We start from the raw sequence: 26,707 nt of genomic DNA on the forward strand, positions 1-26,707 counted from the left end.
TCAATTGATCTCTGCAATATTCATTCATAAACGATACCATCCTGTTATCACCAATACACATATACGGCGACGATTGAACCAGCAATGTTAAATTAACAGCGAAAAAAACCCAACAAACAAACACAAAGATTCGTTATTTTTGTAAAAAAGAGAGCCTTTTAATGGCAACTGCATGTCAGTAAAATCGATATCGACAGCGAGCGCCGGTACGAAGTGCGACTTCAACACACATTTCATAATTAATGGAGAAAACGGAATGTGTTCATTTACTGTTTACGTGTGACGTCACGACTCCGGCGCAGTGATACTGTAATACAATTATTATGATATTGAGCGCGCGACACAGGCAAATATACGCTATATTTGTCTCAAAACAATGCTGATTTTCGATATTTAAGTTGTAGTATTTCGGCGTGAGGTGTTCGAATTCCGGAAAAGGACCTATGTTCTGCTGCGCATGAATGTTTTCGTTCTATATCGCAGTGAAAAGGAAGGCGACAGCCTTTACTGACTAAAATGGATTCTGAGCATCGGAGTATGTGGCGATGGTTGGCGATTGTATGTTTGATGGTAGCTGTGTTTGGCGGTGAGTAGAAGACTTTGAATTACGCACGCATTCTAAAACAAGTAAATAATTAGATTGACAGCTGTGTAAAATATTTTTAAGACGACACGCACGTGCTTAACGTGCGGAAAGGATCCCGTACATAGTAAGACCAGACCGCAACATAATGTGATGTCAAATGTCATGTGGAAATATGACCATTGGTATTTTTGTTTTTCAGCTCAAAATGGCGAAGGAAGAAGTGTTGTTGGAGAAAAACAGACGAACAGCCTGTATGTTAAACGTCAGTTTGAAAATATACACAAACGATCAGTTCTGTCAAACATGTTGAGGATAGATGTTACTAAATATAGCCACGGGGGGAAGGAGCGAAAGACCCACGGACGAATGAAGCGTTACGCTCCGTCGGTGAGCGTCCGAAGCGAGATACCCCCGGAATATATTGTCGTTGTGGTGAGTACATCTTTCAATATTTCAAGATGGTTTTCAAACCCGATTTTGCAGTAGTCACGTGCCTTCCCCAAACTATTAATAATTGATTTTTTCAAAAACAGCAAATAACCTCAGCCATAACAGACTATATACCGTTCGTATATGTTCTGTGGTTACAACCCTCCGTTTATACCAGATGTCAGCGTATGGTGCATACTGAGCGAAGAGGTTAAGTGCAAAGGTGCATGATGGACGTTTTAACAATTGAATTGTTGGGTACTTTGTAACTTAACGGGGTGGTCAGGCTTTCTGACTCATGTCATCACATCCGAATTGTGTAGATTGATGCTCATGCTGTTGATCACTGGATTGTCTGGTCCAGACTCTATTATTTACAGACCACCTCCATGTAGCTGGAATATTGCTTAGTTTGGCAGTAAACAACAAACGGACCAAGCAAACTTTGTAAATAAAAATTATTATCAAAGTAAAGTTGGGGTGGGTTCTGTCAAGAAAATTATACATTACATTTCAAGGTTTTAGAAAGATTGTTCTGACCCAGTTTGTTGACATGTCAATATTATTATTTACATAGAAGTGTTAAACTAAAGACTGTGTCGGTATCAGGGCCATAGGTGTGTTATTGTCAAAGTATCATTAACTCGCTTTTTGTTAAGAGGTGTGAAGAGGTTGACCAATAATATATAACAGAGGTTTTTTTATTGGGTCCCAAAATATTTTGGATCCAGGGATTCAAACCTCTGCCATTCTGATTTGATATCCTGTGTCCAAATGAAGACATGGGTTCAAATTGAACTTCAGCAATCATGCTTGTTGTTAGAGATGATTAATTTCTTAGGGTGGTCAAGCTTGCTGATTTTGTTGATTCAATGTCATTGTGTCTTATTTGTATAGATTGATGGTCATGCTATCATTGGATCATCTGGTGCAGACATACACGTATATGTATACATAGAGTGGTCATATAGCTGTTGTTTCTCCTTTAAACAACAAACATAAAACAAAACAGACCCTTTTCCAATCTTGTTTTATGGTAACTATTACATAAAATACAGTATTGTTGTGTATCTACTAGTAACACTTCTCCAGTACGGTTGTGTATCAACTAGTAACACTTCTCTAGTACTGTTGTATAGAACTGATAACACTTCTCCAGTACTGTTATATATTAACTGATAACATTTCTCCAGTACTGTTAAATATTAACTGATAACATTTCTCCAGTACTGTTGAATATTAACTGATAACATGTCTCCAGTACTGTTGAATATAACTGATAACATGTCTCTGGTACTGTTAAATATAACTGATAACACTTCTCGAGTATTGTATGGTAACTGATAACATGTCTCCAGTGCTGTTGAATGTTAGCTGATAACATGTCTCCAGTACTGTTGAATATTAACTGATAACACTTCTCCAGTACTGTTGAATATTAGCTGATAACATGTCTCAAGTACTATTGAATATAACTGATAACATGTCTCTGGTACTGTTAAATATAACTGATAACACTTCTCCAGTATTGTTGTATGTTAACTGATAACATGTCTCCAGTGCTGTTGAATGTTAGCTGATAACATGTCTCCAGTACTGTTGAATATAACTGATAACATGTTCACCAGTACTGTTGAATATTAACTGATAACACTGTCTCCAGTATTGTTGAATATTAACTGATAACATGTCTCCCATGCTGTTGAATATAACTGATAACATGTCTCTGGTACTGTTGTATATTACTAGTAACTGATAACACTTACCCAGGAGTGTTGAATATTGACTAATAACACGTGTCCAGTGCTGTTGAATATTAGCCGATAACATGTCTCCGATACTGTTGAATATTAACTGATAACACTTCTCCATTACTGTTGTATATTAACTGATAACATGTCTCCAGTGTTTTTGGGGTTATCGTTTTCTTCAATGACAGATCCACGAAGTTTAAGGTGGGATTAACATGGTCGAAAGGTTTTTAACAGGTTTTTTTATTTCCTGATTAGCACAGCTACTGAATGAAATCAAACAATTATAACATAAACAAATTTCCAGTTTTAACATGAAAATTGTAAGAAATTGAGAGATCTCTTGTCAGAATAGTACTTTTTAATGCAAATAATACATAATTATTTTTCCAAGAAACTTTCTGGGTTTATTTTTTTCAATTAATTGTTCGCCAGCAAGCAAAAAACAAAACATCTGAAGTTAATTTTTACCTTTTACAATTTCAGGAGATTTTGTTGGTCGGTCTCATAAACCAATTTAAAAAATATAAAGCCTAACGAGTTGATCGTTAGTCCCAAGGAGCAACATGTTTAAAAAATATATGTTCAGTGATACACGAATCAGAGGGCATGGTAACCACAACTAGTAATCTATCAATGAGTCCCTATAGGTTTCTGTTGTACATAATGGATGATCAACTGTGTATGATCAACTGGGTGTTGTGGAAGTCAATGATCCAGTCCCCAAACTCAAGTTAAGGAAAGGATAATTTCTCATAAAAATGAATCTACTTTTTTAGTTTTATTATGTGGTACAAGCTGCATGTTGAGATTAAAAATTGACATGATTACAAGGAAAATGATTTATACTGATTAGTATATAATGATGATATATATCCCATATGCAGCAACTTAATATCTTATTACTTTTATGCTATACTGTTATTGGGGAGAAAGGGTAGCCTAGTGGTTAATGTGTTTGCTTGTGATGCTGAAGACCCGGGTTTGATTCCCCACATGGGTACATTATGTGAATCCCATTTCTGGTGTCCGATGCCGTGATATTGGTGGAATATTGCTAAAGGAGCTGTAAAACCATACTCACTCACTCACTCACTATATTGTCATCGAAAACGGTAGCCTAGTGGTTAATGTGTTCGCTTGTGATGCTGAAGACCCGGGTTTGATTCCCCACATGGGTACATTATGTGAATCCCATTTCTGGTGTCCAACGCCGTGATATTGGTGGAATGTTGCTAAAAGAGCTGTAAAACCATACTCACTTACTCACTCACTCACTCACTCACTCATTCACTATATTGTTATTGAAATTGTTGTCCGGCTACATAGAGAAATAAACAATTGAAAACGGTGACAATATGTTTTGAAAACATAAATATAACTGTGGAAGACGAAAAAAAAATCACTTTAGTTTCCTAAACAATATATGTGGTGTGTATAAGACTTTTGTTTCCTGTATCCCGTTTGATCATTCTTCCAGTGACGTTTATATGCAGATACGGGGACCATGTGTTATATGATCATCTGTGTGTAAAGGTTTGTAATCACGCTTCATGATCAACAAACCCAATACACTTCTAATTGCACTTCTAAGTCTGTTTTCCATATAATGTAATCACCTTTTTCAGGGTTCCCCTAGGAACGATGAAATAAGCCAGCTTTCGATCTACCACCAGCTCAATGCACTTTGGGGATTATGAATTATTAGCATCATGAAGGGGTTGTCACAAAAGTTAGGATGTATATTTAATAGTCTTGTGACTGTTTTGTGTGTATTTAATGTTCTTGAACTAAAAGATGTTTTTTAAGTAGGAAGATATTTATTAAAAAAATTAACATTTAATTATAATAGGCTTTGAATGCAAATATACATTCTGGATAATGTTTTGTTTATATGTTCATACAGAATGACTATTGAGGGCATCAGTCCTAAATGTATACCATTTCGTCTGTACCATTCTACTTGTAGCATTTGCATAATATTATGGAAACTTGTGACTGAGTGAATGATGGGTCAGATATCAGGGCTCGATTTAGTTCTTTGTTACTTGCACTGGTGCAACCCAATATTACAAAGTGCAACCTAGTTGATAGTCTAACTTGAACCAGGTGCAAGTCAAATTTGAGCGGGTAAAGTTCTGACTAAAACATCTAAAAGATAATTCAATAGCATATTTCTTTCATTACATATTGCAATAAAAGCAGTGCAACTGGAATTTGGCTGGTGCAACTAGGTTTCATCTTAGGTTGCACCTGGTGCAAGTAGGTTAATATCTCTTGAATTGAGCCCTGGATATATACAGTCATAGAATTGTAACAAAATATTGTTCATATCACATGGGTATGATTCCGTGTGGAGTTTTGGTATTGTACATCACCATAACATGACAGATTTAACAAACACTGCATGTTATATTTGGGATTACACTTTCTTAGTAAAGTGAGGTGAAATTGGGTTTAACGTCGTGCTTGAGAATATTTTGCGCATATGACGACGTGCATGCGTGTGTATGTGTATCTGCGGCTGCTTGTACTAGCCCAGACTTAAGCTGGTTTTATAGTGCTAGCCCACTGAGATACCATGCCGCAGTAAAGCATGAATACCCCACTCAGACACATTATACTGACTCCTAGCCGACCAGTACCCATTAATGCCGAGCGCCAGGCAGGGACCAACAAGTACCACATTTCAACCTCTTTTGGTATGCCGCGGTCGGGGATCGAACCCGCGACCTTCCGCTCTCTGGGCGGACGCTCCAACCACTACACAACGGAGGCGGTTCTTAGTCAAGTACAGATTCTAGTACTTTCGTTGGGTTGAGTCCCCTCCGGGATTCGAACCCACACCGTCAGAGTCAGGCACCTGATATCTAAACCCACACAATGACAGTGTCGTGTGTTCGAATCCTGGAGGGGACTCAGCCCAACAAAAGTGCCAGAATCTATACTTTACTTAAGAAAGTGTAATCCCAAATGTAACATATGTTACATTTGACCACTTTCTAAATGGCATTGTGTATTCATTACATGACATTTTATCTATATAACATGGGCCTGACCCTGTGTGGAGCTGTGTTATTGAACATTATCATAGCATGGCATATTGTCTATATAACAAGGGTCTGACCCTGTATGGAGCTGTGTTATTGAACATTATCATAGCATGACATATTGTTTATATAACATGGGTCTGACCCTGTATGGAGCTGTGGTATTGAACATTATCACAGCATGACATATTGTTTTTATAACATGGGTCTGACCCTGTATGGAGCTGTGTTATTGAACATTATCATAGCATGGCACATTGTCTATATAACATGGGTCTGACCCTGTATGGAGCTGTGGTATTGAACATTATCACATCATGACATATTGTTTATATAACATGGATCTGACCCTGTATGGAGCTGTGGTATTGAACATTATCACAGCATGACATATTGTTTTTATAACATTGGTCTGACCCTGTGTGGAGCTGTGTTATTGAACATTATCATAGCATGGCATATTGTCTATATAACATGGGTCTGACCCTGTATGGAGCTGTGTTATTGAACATTATCATAGCATGGCATATTGTCTATATAACATGGGTCTGACCCTGTATGGAGCTGTGTTATTGAACATTATCATAGCATGGCACATTGTCTATATGACATGGGTCTGACCCTGTATGGAGCTGTGTTATTGAACATTATAATAGCATGGCATATTGTCTATATAACATGGGTCTGACCCTGTATGGAGCTGTGTTATTGAACATTATCATAGCATGACATATTGTCTATATAACATGGGTCTGACCCTGTATGGAGCTGTGTTATTGAACATTATCATAGCATGGCATATTGTCTATATAACATGGGTCTGACCCTGTATGGAGCTGTGTTATTGAACATTATCATAGCATGAGATGTTGTCTATATAACATGGGTCTGACCCTGTATGGAGCTGTGTTATTGAACATAAGCATAGCATGGCATATGGTTTATATAACATGGGTCTGACCCTGTATGGAGCTGTGTTATTGAACATTATCATAGCATGGCATATTGTCTATATAACATGGGTCTGACCCTGTATGGAGCTGTGTTATTGAACATTATCATAGCATGGCATATTGTCTATATAACATGGGTCTGACCCTGTATGGAGCTGTGTTATTGAACATTATCATAGCATGGCATATTGTTTATATAACATGGGTCTGACCCTGTATGGAGCTGTGTTATTGTACAGCATCACAAAATAACATTTTTGATACAATGTAGTCAGTGCCCTGTGAAGAGCTGTGTTACTGTGCATCATAACAACATGAAATATTGTTTATATAACATGGGCATATAACCTATGAGGTATCCAGGGAAATGACTGTAATTGATTCCAAAACAAATTTCTAGTTTGCAGAAATTCTGTCAATCCAGGAGTCAGGTGTAAGTTGAGGTACAATCTCACAACATTGGATATTTTAAAAACGAAAATATGTGCATCCTGACTTTTGAGACTGACCCTGTTTCCAGTGATAGCCTGCAGCTAACACACTGCAGTATAATTCCAAAGACTGACAAGTTACATAACCATTGCCATCACACCCACACAATCCATTTTACCCAACTTCAGTATTTAGTGCTATTTTTCATGACTTCAGGTAGCACATTTTTCTGTTTAAGCAGCTGTTGCAACCATCATAAATGTACTGCCGACATTCCAGGTGCTGTGAAGGCATAGCAAATGACAGACATAACCTTGAAGTGTGTATGCCTGCTGCAATAATTTAGGTTCCTATAAAGTCATCACGGACATGACGTTTATCCTGTGTAACACCATGTGAAGCCCATTTCTGGTGTCCCCTGCCGTGATATTGCTTGAATATTGCTAAAAGCGGCGTAAAACCATACTCACTCACTTACTCACTGTGTAACACCAAGTGGTATCACTGTACAATTCACCCTGCTCAGATCACAGGATCCAGGACTTGTGAAGATCCGGGTTTTGATCCAGGCAAACCCGTATTCAATTCCCTACATGGGTACATTGTGTGAACCATAGTCACTCACTCACTCACTCATACATTCACACTCACTCACTCACATTCACCAGTAACAGCAACACATACAGCTTATGTATCGCCTACCCGTGAAGATCCGGGTTAGAACTGATCTTCAGTAACCACTGACTTGGTTGACCACATGTCATCGTATCCAAACTGCGTAGATAAATGCTCATTATGTTGACCACTGGATTTTCTGTCCAGACTCAAATTCATACAGACCGCTTGCTTATAGCTGAAATATTGCTGAGTGTGGCATTAAACAACAAACAAACAAATAGACCACAGGAAAAATAATCAAAGTTTTCATCAATTCCAGATTTTAAAAATGGCAAGGGGACCAGGTTTATTTTTCTTTGTTATTTTTCACTTTTGTTAGTACCAGTATTTTTTTGCGTACAGGCGAGTCCGGTAATTCCGCACGTCTGGTAATTCTGCGCAGCTGCAATACAGTACTGCTACCACATTTTCGCTTGAAATTGGAACATTTTTACAAGGGACTGGCTTTCAATCACTAAAGCTAAGTAAATAACAGTAATTGACAGTTTCAAGAAAATTCGTTTTCTTCAGACTTTTAAACCTTTTTCTTCATTATTCATAATTGGATTTAATATGAAACACTATTCCTTACATTGATGAAGTGATTTTTGAACATAATCTGGCCCTAATGTGCTTCCATACTTCGGATCTCCAGCTGGATGTTATGCGCATCAGTTGCTGCGCAGAATTACCGGACAGCAAGCGATGTCGTCAGAACGCCGGTAAGGTCAACCGTATGGCATAATGCAACGTTAGAATCTTATAGTCGTCAATGAAACTTATATTTCTAGGTAAATATGATGCATTCCAGCATGTTTAGTCACGTAAACCACAAAAAATAAGAGACGATAGTTGCCGTGTTGCGACCGATGTGCTTAGGTGCGCGGAATTACCAGACGGCATTGTACATCTGTTCAATCAGCAAATTAAGGAAAACAACCATGACTATTTTATGGCAAGCTTAACTGTCACACATGAAATGACTTCTGTGTAGTGTTACTGCTCAAACTGATTTGTGGAACGGAGCCGAGAGACTCTAAATCAGAGTGAGTATTTTATTACAAGGGAAGTGTTGCAAGTACGTTCCATGAACTTGGGAACAAGCATATTTTTTGTGCATAGTATACGTTCTTACAAGTCTGAACGCTCCACAGAAAATGTAACGTTTGAAGAAGACATGTATAGTTCTGTCAATAACAATTCTGCTATCCTGAAACGGTTCAAGAAAAAACATTAAGACTAATGAGTAAAGTGTGAATTTTGACAAATGTCTGAGAGTGATGGGGTAGTCTAGTGGTTACTGTGATATTGCTGGAATATTGCTAAAAGTGGTGTAGAACTAAACTTACTCACTCACTCATATGTTTGATGCACAAGGTTGACCTCCCAGTAAACATGATGCTAATCTAGTGGTTACTGTGATATTGCTGGAATATTGCTAAAAGTGGTGTAGAACTAAACTTACTCACTCACTCATATGTTTGATGCACAAGGTTGACCTCCCAGTAAACATGAGGCTAGTCTAGTGGTTACTGTGTTATTGCTGGAATATTGCTAAAAGCGGTGTAGAATTAAACTTACTCACTCACTCATATGTTTGATGCACAAGGTTGACCTCCCAGTAAACATGATGCTAGTCTAGTGGTTACTGTGATATTGCTGGAATATTGCTAAAAGTGGTGTGGAACTAAACTTACTCACTCACTCATATGTTTGATTCACAAGGTTGACCTCCCAGTAAACATGATGCTTGTCTAGTGGTTACTGTGATATTGCTGGAATATTGCTAAAAGCGGTGTAGAACTAAACTTACTCACTCACTCATATGTTTGATACACAAGGTTGACCTCCCAGTAAACATGATGCTGTCTTAAATCTGTCAGTAGGATGAAGTGGTTCACTCTCCGAAAGCATTCCAGATGACAAGCCAGTAAATATTTCCAAACCTATACATCAGTATGGAGAAGGAAAGATAACTCTTACTGAAAACTAAAACCTTCAATGCGTAAAATTAACAATGGCTGAATTTAGAATCAGGCAATGAAAGCTTGGACCCACACAGTTTAAAATGACCTTCAAAATGAGTAGTATGAGAGAGTGCCAGTTGAAAACCTTTTTTACAGCTGCTTTTATATGGCATTTATACAAGTACTATTTCTGGGGTTTTCTGTTGTGTGTGTTTACTGATGGTGTAAACAGTGTTACATTATTCTCTGGGATTTGAATCATCCCGGCATTGTTTCTTGAAGTTTTGGACAATTGTGTCATTGTTTCTTGAAGTTGTGGACCATTGTGTCATTGTTTCTTGATGATGTGGATCATTGTGTCATTGTGTCTTGATGATGTGGACCATTGTGTCATTGTTTCTTGAAGTTTTGGATCATTGTGTCATTGTGTCTTGATGATGTGGACCATTGTGTCATTGTTTCTTGAAGTTTTGGATCATTGTGTCATTGTTTCTTGATGATGTGGATCATTGTGTCATTGTTTCTTGATGATGTGGACCATTGTGTCATTGTTTCCTGATGATGTGGACCATTGTGTCATTGTTTCCTGATGATGTGGACCATTGTGTCATTGTTTCTTGATGATGTAGATCATTGTGTCATTGTTTCCTGATGATGTGGATCATTGTGTCATTGTTTCCTGATGATGTGGATCATTGTGTCATTGTTTCTTGATGATGTGGATCATTGTGTCATTGTTTCCTGATGATGTGGATCATTGTGTCATTGTTTCCTGATGATGTGGATCATTGTGTCATTGTTTCTTGAAGTTTTGGATCATTGTGTCATTGTGTCTTGATGATGTGGACCATTGTGTCATTGTTTCTTGAAGTTTTGGATCATTGTGTCATTGTTTCTTGATGATGTGGATCATTGTGTCATTGTTTCTTGATGATGTGGACCATTGTGTCATTGTTTCCTGATGATGTGGACCATTGTGTCATTGTTTCCTGATGATGTGGACCATTGTGTCATTGTTTCTTGATGATGTAGATCATTGTGTCATTGTTTCCTGATGATGTGGATCATTGTGTCATTGTTTCCTGATGATGTGGATCATTGTGTCATTGTTTCTTGATGATGTGGATCATTGTGTCATTGTTTCCTGATGATGTGGATCATTGTGTCATTGTGTCTTGATGATGTGGACCATTGTGTCATTGTTTCTTGAAGTTTTGGATCATTGTGTCATTGTGTCTTGATGATGTGGACCATTGTGTCATTGTTTCTTGAAGTTTTGGATCATTGTGTCATTGTTTCTTGATGATGTGGATCATTGTGTCATTGTTTCCTGATGATGTGGACCATTGTGTCATTGTTTCTTGATGATGTGGATCATTGTGTCATTGTTTCTTGAAGTTTTGGATCATTGTGTCATTGTTTCTTGATGATGTGGATCATTGTGTCATTGTTTCCTGATGATGTGGACCATTGTGTCATTGTTTCCTGATGATGTGGACCATTGTGTCATTGTTTCTTGATGATGTGGATCATTGTGTCATTGTTTCCTGATGATGTGGATCATTGTGTCATTGTTTCCTGATGATGTGGATCATTGTGTCATTGTTTCCTGATGATGTGGACCATTGTGTCATTGTTTCCTGATGATGTGGACCATTGTGTCATTGTTTCTTGATGATGTAGATCATTGTGTCATTGTTTCCTGATGATGTGGACCATTGTGTCATTGTTTCTTGATGATGTGGATCATTGTGTCATTGTTTCCTGATGATGTGGATCATTGTGTCATTGTTTCCTGATGATGTGTGAGAGATGGTATAATTCCATTTACACGGTGATGTGAGGAGTTAACTACAGCACTCATAGTGTCAGATGTTGGTTTGTCTGATCATGTTAGGACTGACTAGGACTCGCTCACGCACTCACTCTCACCTCCCTCATGTCGCCCAACTCATCTCAACCAGCTTGCCTCATTAGCTCACCTCAACATCCAACTTACCTCACTAACTCTCCTCATCCAACTCAACACACCCAACTCACCTCACTATCTCTCCTCATCTAACTCAACTCACCAAACTGAACGCACCCAACTCACCTCACTAACTCTACTCATCTAACTCAACTCACCAAACTGAATGCACCCAACTCACCTCACTAACTCTCATCTAACTCAACTGATCCAAATATCTTCATCTAACTCAACTGATCCAACTCTCCTCATCCAACTCAACTCACCCAAATCTCTTCATCCAACTCAACTCACCCAAATCTCTTCATCCAACTCAACTCACCCAACTCTCCTCATCCAACTCAACTCACCCAACTCACATCACTAACTCTCCTCATCCAACTCAACTCACCCAAATCTCCTTCATCCAACTCACATCACTAACTCACCCTTTCCTCATCCAACTCAACTCACTAATCTCTTCCCAACTCAACTCACTATCCAACTCAACTCATCTAACTCAACTGATCTCAAATATCTTCATCTAACTCAACTGATCCAACTCTCCTCATCCAACTCAACTCACCCAAATCTCTTCATCCAACTCAACTCACCCAAATCTCTTCATCCAACTCAACTCACCCAACTCTCCTCATCCAACTCAACTCACCCAACTCACATCACTAACTCTCCTCATCCAACTCAACTCACCCAAATCTCTTCATCCAACTCAACTCACCCAACTTTCCTCATCCAACTCAACTCACCCAACTCACATCACTAATTTTCCTCATTCAATTCAACTCATCCAAATCTCCTCATCCCACTCAACTCACCCACCTCACCTCACTAACTCTCCTCATCCAACTCAACTCACCCAACTCACCTCACTAACTCTCCTCATCCAACTCAACTCACCTCATCCAGCTCACCTCACTAACTCTCCTCATCCAACTCAACTCACCTCATCCAGCTCACCTCACTAACTCTCCTCATCCAGCTCACCTCATGCAGCTCACCTCATTGTGTATTTCATCCATGCACCCACCCACCCACCCACCCCTGTACCCACTTCACACACCCACCCACCCACTCAGGAAGAAGCCCTCTGGTAGCTGATGAGAAATGACCAAACATTTCTAACAGGACTAATTATCAACTGATGACTATAGCAGATTAATATGTTTGTGGAGAGGGCATAGAGTCTTGCTTGAGGTGATGACGTACATCAGGTTCATGTCATTAATCACTAATTCCATCAACGCCATGCTTCCATCAGACTTGCCCACCCCTGGGGTGTTGATGCTGCCATATATTCCTTGATTAAACACTTCAAAACTGAGTATCTGCTATAAAAATAATCTTCCACCTGGCCTTCACTGCCCTGAGTGCAAAATGTTTGGCTTTTCTTACAATCTGTAGTGGTAAGAGCAGCCAGTCATCTGAGGTGATGCTTTTCACTTGGCCGGAATCTTGTCATTATGGGTTTGAATCCCACTTTGCCGAGATAGGGTTTCTAGGTATTTCAGCACTATACCTGTGTTTGTGTGTTTAGTTGAAGTGATCTGCATCACTAGGGGTTTCCACCCACATTTGCTAAAACACTGTGAAATAGAAAGCAGCATTAATCCAAACTCACTCACTCACTCCAGACACACATGGTAAGATGCACTCTCCAAACAGCAGGTGGTAATGCTGAAGGTATTCCTCTTTATTAAGCAGGGAAAACAAAAGAGTAATTGGTAGGACTTCCAAGTTTTGAGTACTACAGGAATAGATATATTCACAACAGTTTCTCTGTTAATGGTGTTTTGCAATCGTATATTCACTTTATTAATGTTCCTGCAATTGTCTGCAAACGGTTTTAAACTCCCCGAAGGAATGCCTGATTGGAGATTTACACCATATTGAGCTATTTCATGACCATATCACAGTCTGTGTCAGAGCTGCTGAAAATTGGTCCCAAGGATTTTAACCATTCCATGAACTCCTATCCCAGCGTTGACTTGTAAACATTCAAGAACTGTCTAGGATACATTCAGCAGCAGACTTCCTGTACCCCTAATGGCCATCATGGTGGCTGTGTGGGGAGGCTGCCTCTGTGGTCCATTGACCCTTGAGTGACTCCGTCTCCTGCCCCCGACCCGTGAAGATCCGGGGTAGAATAGGTCTTCAGCAACCCATGTGCTTGCCATAAAAAGGCGACTATCTTGTCGTAAGAGGCGACTAATGGGATCGGGTGGTCAGTTTCGCTGACTTGGTTGACACATGTCATCGGTTCCCAATTGCGCAGATTGATGCTCATGAGGTTGATCACTGGATTGTCTGGTCCAGACTTGATTATTTACAGACCGCCGCCATATAGCTGGAATATTGCTGAGTGCGGCGTAAAACTAAACTCACTCACTCACTCTCCTGCCCCCTGCTGTTTCCAGGCTAGAGCTGTCATTACTCGTCCACCATGCCACAGAGTAGAGTTGCCAGATAGTGATCAGGCCCCAATTTCTCGAAACAAACTTAAGTCTGAGTTTTGACTTAAGTAAGAGTTTTACTCAAATTTGAGAAAAAGCAGGAAAATGCATTTTCCAGAATGATCTGAAATTGATATTACACTCAAACATAGTAGACAATTTGAGTAGGGTAGATAGGCTACTTAAGTTGTTGTTGTTTTTATTTAAAACAATGCAGTTGAGTTAAAAAAATCAGCTGTTTCAAATTGTTTGAAATTTGAGTGAAAACTTATGTTTTTTTCAAGAAATCAGGGCCAGCCCATCCATGATATGCAATGGGGGTGGTGTGAGATGCAATTGTGTACAACACGGGGGCGTAGTGGGCGAGCTCGCTATGGCTCTAGGCTAGTAATCCAGCGAGCTTGACTGTGACTATGTGTCCCAGTCCACCCAGCTATGAATGGTTACCTCGTTAGGATGGGAAAGCCACATTAACTCGGTGCACCCAGTGGCTGCAAGAGTTGTATGCTCCCCAGGGAGTTGAGATTGATAATACGTAGTGCCGTTGAGACTGACATCCTATGATTGAGGGAAAAACAATGTGCCTGTGAGCTGGAACTCACTGTATAAAGATATTATAATAATAATAGAACAATTCAAGATTATTTCAGTTTTTGATGTGTCTGTCTGTCTTCCTTGTCTTTGCCCCAATTGTTGATCACCAGGTAGGAACTCAACAAGTACCGTCATCTCAATCCCATATCCACCTCTGCCTATCACTGTATGTGAACACAGAATGTTCTAGTTTAACACTTACAGTGAAATAACTACCAAGAGGCTGGGTTAAGTGTGAAAACGGGTTGTAGTGTTATGGTTGCTCTTTGAAACAGCTCAGATAACTATAATACAATGCATTTTCAGACTAATAAAGAAATAATTATTTTGATGATGTTGTTTTTGATAGTATTGTTCAACAAGATATTCAGCATGTAAGTGCCATGTCTCAGTTCTAGGTAGTCTCTAGAGGTCAGGTTTGGTTACGCCTAACAGATCAATCTCAAATTGTTCTCTAATGGGACATCGCCAACGTAAAGTCCCATCACGGGTCTGGTTGCTGAAATGAGGGGCATTTGTATTGCTTAATCAGTAGTTTTCCCAGCAGTTTCTGAGACAAACTGGTAGCATTTGCATGGGGGAGCCATGACTTGGGGTTCACGTCACAGCCACCATGGTGGATTGGATGGAGCGCCGCGCCTGCCCGTAGAACAAAACGTGTGTGGTTCAATACTCTGGCCCCATCGTACCATTAGACTGACTGACTGACTTACTGAGTTTGGTTTTACGCCGCTTTTAGCAATATTCCAGCAACCCCATGGCGAGAGACACCAGAAATGGGCTTCACACATTGTGCCCATGTGGGGATTCGAACCCGGGTCTTCGGCGTGACGAGCCAACGCTTTAACCATTAGGCTACCCCACTGCCCCCGTACCATTAGACTTGAATAGATGGTATTTGTTCTTGTACTGCCATTATTTGGTGTTAGTTGATAAAAAGAATTACTGGTTGTCTTGGAGTCAGTACTCTTTGTATGAGTTGGGTTTCCATGTTAGTATGGCTAGTTATCTGATGAGGCTAACACTACAAAACCAGCATTTGTCAGGAAAAGTACAACAGACTCGTACATTGATGCACAATGCCATAAGAACGTAATTGTAGCCCTATTTCACCTCATGTTGCCAATTGCGCAGATCGATGCTCATGCTGTTGATCACTGGATTGTCTGGTCCAGACTTGATTATTTACAGGCTGCTGCCATATAATGGGAATATTGCTGAGTGGGGCGTAAAACTAAACTCACTCGCTTTGTCACCTCACCTCACCTCACCTATTTTCACCTCAGTTTTACCTCAGTTTTATGGAGTAATATATAATGGTCTCATTAGACCCAGAATAATTTTTTGTTGTAATGCTGTTCTAAATCATGAATACTCAAGATTATATATAATTTTATATTAAGCAGAATGTGCAACCTGTTTTTGTGCAGTGTAGCAAGGTTATTACCTAAGGTTGCACCTGGTGCAAGTAGATTTCATTTCCTTAAATCAAGACCTCCTCACCTCACCTTTTATCTTTACAGGGGCAGTGTGGTAGCCTAGTGGTTAAAGCATCTGCTTGTCACGCCGAAGAACAGGGTTCAATTCCCCACATGGGTACAACGTGTGAGGCCCATTTCTGGTGTTCCTCGCCCTGATATTGCTAGAATATTGCTACAAACGGCATAAACTCACTCACTCCCTCTTATCTTTACACAGCATAGTCCCCAACATGTCTGATCTGTTCAGACAAAAACAAAGACTGAACAAAAAAAACTGAAACTTCAAATGCCTTTTTTCTACACACATGCCACATGTCAATCTCCTTAAGGGGTGAATAGACTTGCAGAATTCAAGACGGCTAACAAGGTCACACTTTTTTTATTACTTGGTTTACGGATCCGCCGGCAGAATGTTTTTGCTAAGGTGGAATTTTTTTTTCAATTTTCCAATTTTGTAAATACCACTGATATATAAAATCCAAATAAATAATTTTAAAATCTACTTTATTGAAATCGACTTTCTGTTATGAATTTAGTAAAAAATCTGTAAACCAAGTAATAAAAATAGTGGGGCCTAAAAGTGGGGTCTTGTGTGATTTTGTTTCAGAGAGAAAGTGTGAGGAAATGTGAGTCCATTAACAAGCACCATACAGTGTCATGCTATTGCCTGCTGGTTGTCACTGAATATGTGTAGGTTGTAATTGGCAAGATAATTATGTCAATCACATGGAATCAGCTGAAATATTACTGTTAATAAGAATGAAGGCATTGTTGTCCGTGGGCTTGTTTCTAGGTACCGGTACATGTACACTCGCTGCTCATTAATAATATACAGTGTATATAGTATGTGATGTTGATGGAGTATAGAAGGCAAATTTGGTCCCTTGTAGCTCTGTCATGCTTTCTGTACTTCTCTGCAAACAATGTGGAGGCCATATATTATCTCAGGATCTCTTTCCATTCCAGTGTTGTTTTAGTCAGATCATTCTTTTCAACCCTGCTCTGACCCTTGACCTGTACTTGCCTAAATTTATGTGTACATATTGCTATTTTTGTATCAACAATCTTCTTGTATCAACAATTTTTTGGCAACAATCTTCCTCTTGGAAGTGTTAAAATAAAGGAAATGATACCTTCTTGCACCCAGTGCTACCACAAGTATTAACTTTGTTGCACCAGACAAAAACAGGTTGCACCCACTGCTCAATATAAATTATATATACTGAACCACAAAAGAAATGTCGCATCGATAGCGGTTTCTTAAAGCACACACTTTAATTCACTCTAATTAACAATCAAAACAGAGGATTGAGTCCAAACTTGACAATTATGGTTAGCACATTTTCTGGAATCACATTTAGAGTTCACACAAGCAAGATCACCAAAAATAGTTCCATTAAGATACCCCAAGGTTAGTATCGTGTGATCGTGTGTGGCCTCTATGGGCATCGATGAAAGCGTTGCGTCGTCTGTACATGGTGAGGGGAGGTGAAATTGAGTTTAACGTCGTGCTTGAGAATATTTCGCTCATATGACGACGTGCATGCGTGTGTATGTGTATGTGCTGCTGCTTGTACTAGCCCAGACTTAAGCTGGTTTTATAGTGCTAGCTCACTGAGACACCATGCCGCAGTGGAGCATGAATACCCCACTCAGACACATTATACTGACTCCGAGCCGACCAGTCCTTGTTGTATCCATTAATGCAGAACGCCAGACAGGGACCAATAAGTACCATATTTTAACGTCTTTTGGTATGACGCAATCGGGGATCGAACCCGCGACCTTCCGCTCTCTGGGCGGACGCTCTAACCACTGCACCATGGAGGTGGTGTCTGTACATGGAAAAAATTAGCAGGTTGATGAAGGCCATAGACACTTAGGCTCCATACTCTGTGAAATGCCTGATCGAGTCTAGCAGCAGTTGTTGGCCTTGGGTGGTGGTCATTCAGTCTTCTTTGAATCTCGTCTCAAAGGTGTTCTATTGGACTCAAATCAAGACTGAGTGCAGGCTAGGAAGGTTTAGGAAGTCCAATGTTACTCTGACAGTGTGGGCACAAGGGTTGTCTTGTAGGAAGATGTGATTTCTGTAACGTCCAAAATGTGGTACAATGTGGGGTCTTATGACTTGGTCAATATAGCGAGCAACTGTTAAGTTATGTCCTCCCCCTGGACCGAGATTCTGTAACACCACAGTGCCAACTATCTGGTTCAGACCCATTGCACCTCACACCATTATGTTTGGACCACCCGACGATTCTCTTTCAACAATAAACTCACTGGAAAACAGTTCACCACACCTTCACCCTACTCTCACTCTGCCATCGACTGTTGAAACACAATATCGGCTTTCATGAGAAAAAGGCAGAGTTCTCCATTGTCGATAACACCAATTTCGATGCTGAGTTGCCCATTGTTTTGGTGGTGATGAGCGGTGAGGACAGGACTATGATATGGTCTGTGACAGCAGAGGTTTCTTCCGTGCAAACGTTGACGCACTGTATCGGCACTGATGGGTCTGTTGTGAGTCCCAGTGGTCTGGTGTGCTCTTTCCGTCGCTCTGTGGAAGTGACCCTGAAGATGGTGGCGCACAATCTGTCGGTCTTGACATTGCGATGTTACTGAAGGTTGCCCACTGCGTGGACAGTCGTGGATGCTGTTAGTGACCTGATATCACTCCTGCAGGCGGTAGATTGTCCTAACATGAACATTAAAATGATTGGCAGTCTGGCCAACTTGCAATCGTCTGAAGACTTGGTTCCTCTGATCTCTTGTAATTCATACCCTGGAGATTGTGTCAAAACAAAAATGATTTCAGACGAGTTTGGGACTCGCTTTCATTGGCAGGGTTGTCATGATATGCACGTGCATTTTCATTTTCACGAATGTCATACGGAACCTTTTACCAGGTCTGCCTTTGTAGGTGCGTTTGGTTGATATGCTTTTTCATCAGAAAACACTTTGATGTTGGTGATAACTGTCAATTTGGATTGCAAAACATGTTAACAAAACGATACAATCATAATAAATACACCATTTTGTAAGAACAAAATCTTGCATTTGGTTTTGAAAAGCGACGTTTCTTTTGTGGTTCAGTATATAATGCACATTTTGGTATTGATGATTTTGAACATCATTATAACAGAATTAATCTGGATCAGATAAGATCATTTAATGTTGCTTATAATTTCGTGACATGAATAGTAAGTCACTCACTCACTGTAATCATCAGAGTCTGTGCTACAAGCTATTGCCTCATCAGGGATTGGGATAGAAAACTTCGACAATGGGCAATTTTCAGGATTATTAGCCATTTTCGGAATTTAGAATGGGCCACTGCCCTTGTATCAATATTAAACTTCAAAATTTTAATGAGCTATCTTTCATTATAATGTGCAAAATGGCTCATGGCCCCTGCCTTCCCAATGCCTGCCTCGTACATATTATGGTGAAACGTAAGCAAATCTATTGCACTTTCAACGAGTCTGGGGATGAAAAGCACCACTTACTTTAACACTAACCTGTTCATGTGGCCTACATAATAGCACTGTTAAATCTTTAAGATTTGGTAAGAACGATTAAGAATGATCCATGGGGTTTGACTATTTCTGGATAAATCTTGAAAGTATCAACATGCACTGGGTACAAGTTGGTTTAAATATGAGGTTGGATTTGGCAAATTCAGGTTGAACAAGTGCATGTTCTAAATGTTTAAATCAAGCCCTGCAAGGTCCGTTTTCATCAACAGAGCATACCTGGTCACTTTGGTGCTCCTGAAATACCCTGCCTGGTTGTGTACTTAGTTAAAATGTTCCCTGCAAACAATGGATTAAATTTCCCTGATAACAGTGGATTACATGTTCCCTGTAAACAATTGATTAAATGTTCCCTGATAACAATGGAATAAATGTTTCCTGTAAACAATGGATTAAGTGTTCCCTGATAACAATGGAATAAATGTTCCCCGTAAACAAAGGATTAAGTGTTCCCTGATAACAATGGAATAAATGTTTCCTGTAAACAATGGATTAAATATTCCCTGTAAACAATGGATTAAATGTTCCCTGATAACAATGGAATAAATGTTTCCTGTAAACAATGGATTAAATGTTCCCTGATAACAATGGAATAAATGTTCCGTGTAAACAATGGATTAAATGTTCCCTGATAACAATGGATTACATGTTCCCTGTAAACAATGGATTAAATGTTCCCTGATAACAATGGAATAAATGTTTCCTGTAAACAATGGAGTAAATGTTCCCAAAATGTTCCCTGTAAACAATGGATTAAATGTTCCCTGATAACAATGGAATAAATGTTCCGTGTAAACAATGGATTAAATGTTCCCTGATAAAAATGGATTACATGTTCCCTGTAAACAATGGATTAAATGTTCCCTGATAACAATGGAATAAATGTTTCCTGTAAACAATGGAGTAAATGTTCCCAAAATGTTCCCTGTAAACAATGGATTAAATGTTCCCTGTTAACAGCGGATTACATGTTCCCTGTTCTAAATGTTTAAATCAAGCCCTGCAAGGTCTGTTTTCATCAACAGAGCATACCTGGTCACTTTGGTGCTCCTGAAATACCCTGCCTGGTTGTGTACTTAGTTAAAATGTTCCCTGTAAACAATGGATTAAATTTCCCTGATAACAGTGGATTACATGTTCCCTGTAAACAATGGAGTAAACAGTCCCTGATAACAATGGAGTAAATGTACCCTGTATACAATGGAATAAATGTTCCCTGTAAACATAGGAATAAATGTTCCCTGTTAACAATGGAGTAAACATTCCCTGTAAACAATGGAATAGACATTCCTGTAAACAAAGGAATAAATGTTCCCCGTCAACCATGGAATAAATGTACCTAATACATGAAAACGTGTACTTGAGCTTCGGTCCTCCCAATCACTGTCACACATGTTCATGTGTCCCCTCAGACAAGTTACTCGAAATGTATCTCTGCTCAACCAGCAGTAAATGGGTACCCAGTCGGATGAAATGGTCAAGTGACTGTCACTTCTATCACAGATATGTTGGGATGTATATTTCCACAGGATGGAAGTCTAGGGCACACTGATGTTGATTCAGCACATTAAGCGTACTTTAGGTTGTAAACTTGCAACATTGTAGAAATGTAAATTATTCACAAAATATATCATCCTTCATTGTTTGGTTCAGAACTTATCAGCTACCTTTGAAGAGTTTAGTGTGAGCAATATTCCAGCAGTATCACGGCGTGGGAGACCTGGACAAGCTAACACTTTAACCACTAGGCTATCCTTCCGCCCCTAAACAGTTTACAACTAAAGTTCAAATCTAATTCAAACTAGAGTGCATTTTGTTACAGGAACTTGATTTGCATATTTGTAAGTATATGCAACCATATTAGCTTGTTATGGTGTTGGTTATATTGATCAATTTGAGTTTTCCCATGTCAGACCTCTTTCATCGATTAACTGATCGGGGCCACATCCACAAAGCTATCCCAGTATGATGATCTGTATGTGATAAAAGAAAATAATTCTGAAGTATTTTTCTTCACTTGTATGTAGCAGTAATGCTGAATTAATGTATAGTTTTCAGATTCAAGAAAATCAGTAAATGCATTGCCATGTTTCTCGATTGTGTGGTCCACTTCGCCATGATTGATCAAGCGTGATCCGGCTGTCCTCAAACGGGAGCACTGATGTGCTGTTAGCTTTTTATGAAAACTGTGTGGATTGTTGATGTTAGCATTTCACGAAAACCTGGTGTTGTAACTGATTTCAGTGACCTGTTCACATGACTTTCATCTCTCTTTTGCCTTTTTCATGACGCCGAAGACCCAGGTTTCATTTCCCATATGGGTACAATGTGTGATGGCCATTTCTGGTGTCCCTTGCTCTCTCTTTTTTTTTTTCTCTCGCTCTCTTTCACTCTCACTTTTATGCTCTGATGCATTCTTGTTAGTGATGTTTTTATATTATATCATTTATTTTATTCAAGATTATAACATGAGAAAAATACTGAAACATTAGTCACAACTCAAGTTTAGGGACTTGTGTAGACAATTTCAGAAGCAGAATTGAATTAATCCACAGCAATTATTAGTAAAATTCTGAATTAAATTTAACATTTCCCATGTCAGGTTATCATAGTTAAATGTTATGTCCTTGTACAGGTATCCACAGTATATACTGACAACAAGACTAAAGAAGAGGCTTTAATGCAGAGTTTAACATAACAGCATTGAATGCAATGTTAAAATGCAATATTAAAATACCTCTGAATTTTGGAAATGAGAACCACTATAAAAATAAACCCAATTTTGAAAAAAAAATGATTCTTTTCAATTTTCTTGCCAAAGTATTTCGTCTGAAATGCATGATAATTACCTGCCTTTGATGCTATTGATGGCAGTATGATATTTATACACCAAATGTTGCCATATAAGCATAGTAATTGGCATTCACAGGCTGTACAGGAGAACAAGTACTGCTTTATTTCACTGTGAAACAAGCACAGCTGTATATGTATAGGGATGGGTTTCCATGTTGGATATATATGTATATGGATGGGTTTCCATGTTGGATATATATGTATATAGATGGGTTTCCATGTTGGATATATATGTATATAGATGGGTTTCCATGTTGGATATATATGTATATAGATGGGTTTCCATGTTGGATATATGTATATGGATGGGTTTCCATGTTGGATATATGTATATAGATGGGTTTCCATGTTGGATATATATGTATATAGATAGGTTTCCATGTTGGATATATATGTATATAGATAGGTTTCCATGTTGGATATATATGTATATAGATGGGTTTCCATGTTGGATATATGTATATGGATGGGTTTCCATGTTGGATATATATGTATATAGATGGGTTTCCATGTTGGATATATATGTATATAGATAGGTTTCCATGTTGGATATATATGTATATAGATGGGTTTCCATGTTGGATATATATGTATATAGATAGGTTTCCATGTTGGATATATATGTATATGGATGGGTTTCCATGTTGGATATATATGTATATAGATAGGTTTCCATGTTGGATATATGTATATAGATGGGTTTCCATGTTGGATATATATGTATATAGATAGGTTTCCATGTTGGATATATGTATAGGGATGGGTTTCCATGTTGGATATATATGTATATGGATGGGTTTCCATGTTGGATATATATGTATATAGATAGGTTTCCATGTTGGATATATATGTATATGGATGGGTTTCCATGTTGGATATATGTATATGGATGGGTTTCCATGTTGGATATATGTATATAGATGGGTTTCCATGTTGGATATATATGTATATAGATAGGTTTCCATGTTGGATATATGTATATGGATGGGTTTCCATGTTGGATATATATGTATATAGATGGGTTTCCATGTTGGATATATATGTATATAGATAGGTTTCCATGTTGGATATATGTATATAGATGGGTTTCCATGTTGGATATATATGTATATGGATGGGTTTCCATGTTGGATATATGTATATGGATGGGTTTCCATGTTGGATATATATGTATATGGATGGGTTTCCACGTCGGATATATGTATATAGATGGGTTTCCATGTTGGATATATGTATATGGATGGGTTTCCCTCTTGGATATATATGTATATAGATGGGTTTCCATGTTGGATATATATGTATATAGATGGGTTTCCATGTTGGATATATGTATATAGATGGGTTTCCATGTTGGATATATGTATATGGATGGGTTTCCATGTTGGATATATGTATATAGATGGGTTTCCATGTTGGATATATATGTATATAGATGGGTTTCCATGTTGGATATATGTATATGGATGGGTTTCCATGTTGGATATATGTATATAGATGGGTTTCCATGTTGGATATATATGTATATAGATGGGTTTCCATGTTGGATATATGTATATGGATGGGTTTCCATGTTGGATATATATGTATATGGATGGGTTTCCATGTTGGATATATGTATATGGATGGGTTTCCATGTTGGATATATATGTATAGATGGGTTTCCACGTCGGATATATGTATATGGATGGGTTTCCATGTCGGATATATGTATATGGATGGGTTTCCATGTTGGATATATATATAAAGATGGGTTTCCATGTTGGATATATGTATATAGATGGGGTTCCATGTTGGATATGTATATGGATGGGTTTCCTTGTTGGATATATGTATATAGATGGGTTTCCATGTTGGATATGTATATGGATGGGCTTCCTTGTTGGATATATGTAATTAGATGGGTTTCCATGCTGGGTATATGCATATAGATGGGTATCCATGCTGGGTATATGTATATAGATAGGTTTCCATGTTGGGTATATGTATATAGATGGGTTTCCCTGTTGGATATATGTATATAGATGGGTTTCCATGCTGGGTATATGTATATATGTGGGTTTCCATGTTGGATATATGTATGTAGATTGGTTTCCATGCTGGGTATATGTTTATAGATGGGTTTCCATGTTTGATATATGAACATGGGTGGGTTTCCATGTTTGATAGATGTATATGGGTGGGTTTCCCTGTTGGATATATGTGTATGGATGGGTTTCCCTGTTGGGTATGTGTACATTGCTGGGTTTCCTTGTTGGGTATATGTATATAGATGGGTTTCCATGTTGGATATGTATATGGATGGGCTTCCTTGTTGGATATATGTAATTAGATGGGTTTCCATGCTGGGTATATGCATATAGATGGGTATCCATGCTGGGTATATGTATATAGATAGGTTTCCATGTTGGGTATATGTATATAGATGGGTTTCCCTGTTGGATATATGTATATAGATGGGTTTCCATGCTGGGTATATGTATATATGTGGGTTTCCATGTTGGATATATGTATGTAGATTGGTTTCCATGCTGGGTATATGTTTATAGATGGGTTTCCATGTTTGATATATGAACATGGGTGGGTTTCCATGTTTGATAGATGTATATGGGTGGGTTTCCCTGTTGGATATATGTGTATGGATGGGTTTCCCTGTTGGGTATGTGTACATTGCTGGGTTTCCTTGTTGGGTATATGTATATAGATGGGTTTCCATGTTTGGTATATGTATATGGATGGGTTTCTCTTTTTGATATATGTATATGGGTGGGTTTCCATTTTGGATATGTGTACATGGATGGGTTTCCTTGTTGGGTACATGTGTATAGATGGGTTTCCATGTTGGGTACATGTGTATGGATGGGTTTCCATGTTGGGTACATGTGTATGGATGGGTTTCCATGTTGGATATGTGTACATGGATGGGTTTCCTTGTTGGGTACATTTGTATGAATGGGTTTCCCTGTTGGATGTGTGTACATGGATGGGTTTCCATATTGTGTATATGCATATAGATGGGTTTCCATGTTGGGTATATGTACATGGCTGGGCTTCCATGTTGGGTATATGTATATGGGTGGGTTTCCATGTGAGGTATATACATGGATGGGTTTATGTGTTGGGTATATGAACATGTCTGGGTTTCCATCTTGGGTATATGTATATGGATGTGTTTCCATGTTGGATATATGTACATGGAATATTTGGATGGATGGATGGATAGTGAAAAGAACACTTTTATTTATATGAATAAAATTGTGAAACTTTGAGTTTGGTGATGGCCAGGATCGTCAGCTACATCTGCTGTACATCGGCTATTGTCCTAGATGTACATATGATCTATCTACAAGATTTGACAGATATCTGAAACAGATCTTGAAGTATTGCTATTTGCAGATTTTTGGCATTTTTATATTTCATGATTTCCGGCATTTTTATTTTTCATGATTTCCATGGAAACAATTTGAAGAAGAGGAGAGTAGTGGGTGTGGTTAAACCGTTTGCTGAACACACCGAAGACCCTGGTTCGATAACCCGCATTGGTACAATGTGTAAAGGCCATTTCCGGTGTCCCCCGTTGTGATATTGCTACAATTTTGCAAAAAGCATTGTAAAAGTATACTCACTCACACACTGTTCACATATGACCTTGACTCAGTGTTGACCTAGTTGCATCATCTCCGCCATCTTGCCAGCTGTCCGACAGGGGACAAGCTGTTGACAAAACAACTCTTACACAACAGGACACTCCATACTGAGTTGCTTGGTAACAGATTTCAAACTTGATGAAATCATAAGATCCGGGTTAGAATTGGCCTTCAGTAACCCATGCTTGTTGTAAGAGGTGACTAATGAGATCGGGTGGTCAGATTAGCTGACTTGGTTGCCACATGTCATCTTATCCCAACTGTGTAGATCGATGCTCATGCTGTTCATCACTGGATTGTTTGGTCCAGGCTCAATTATTTACAGACCACCACCATATAGCTGGAATATTGCTGA

At 38.8% G+C, this 26,707-nt stretch overlaps 1 protein-coding gene across 1 annotated transcript in view; it reads left to right on the forward strand.

The window, feature by feature from the left end:
- Positions 1-330: 330 nt before the first annotated feature.
- LOC124282724 (tyrosine-protein phosphatase non-receptor type 5-like) overlaps positions 331-26,707 on the forward strand; it is a 72,865-nt gene continuing 46,488 nt past the window's right edge. The window contains 2 exon segments of the mRNA XM_046718744.1: positions 331-586; positions 786-1,018. Of these exon segments, the coding sequence (XP_046574700.1) occupies positions 517-586; positions 786-1,018 (303 nt within the window). The 5' untranslated portion in view covers positions 331-516.

The sequence above is a fragment of the Haliotis rubra genome, unplaced genomic scaffold (genome assembly GCF_003918875.1).
Source record: "Haliotis rubra isolate DU_JTF1 unplaced genomic scaffold, ASM391887v1 Scf301, whole genome shotgun sequence".
Taxonomy (NCBI): domain Eukaryota; kingdom Metazoa; phylum Mollusca; class Gastropoda; order Lepetellida; family Haliotidae; genus Haliotis; species Haliotis rubra.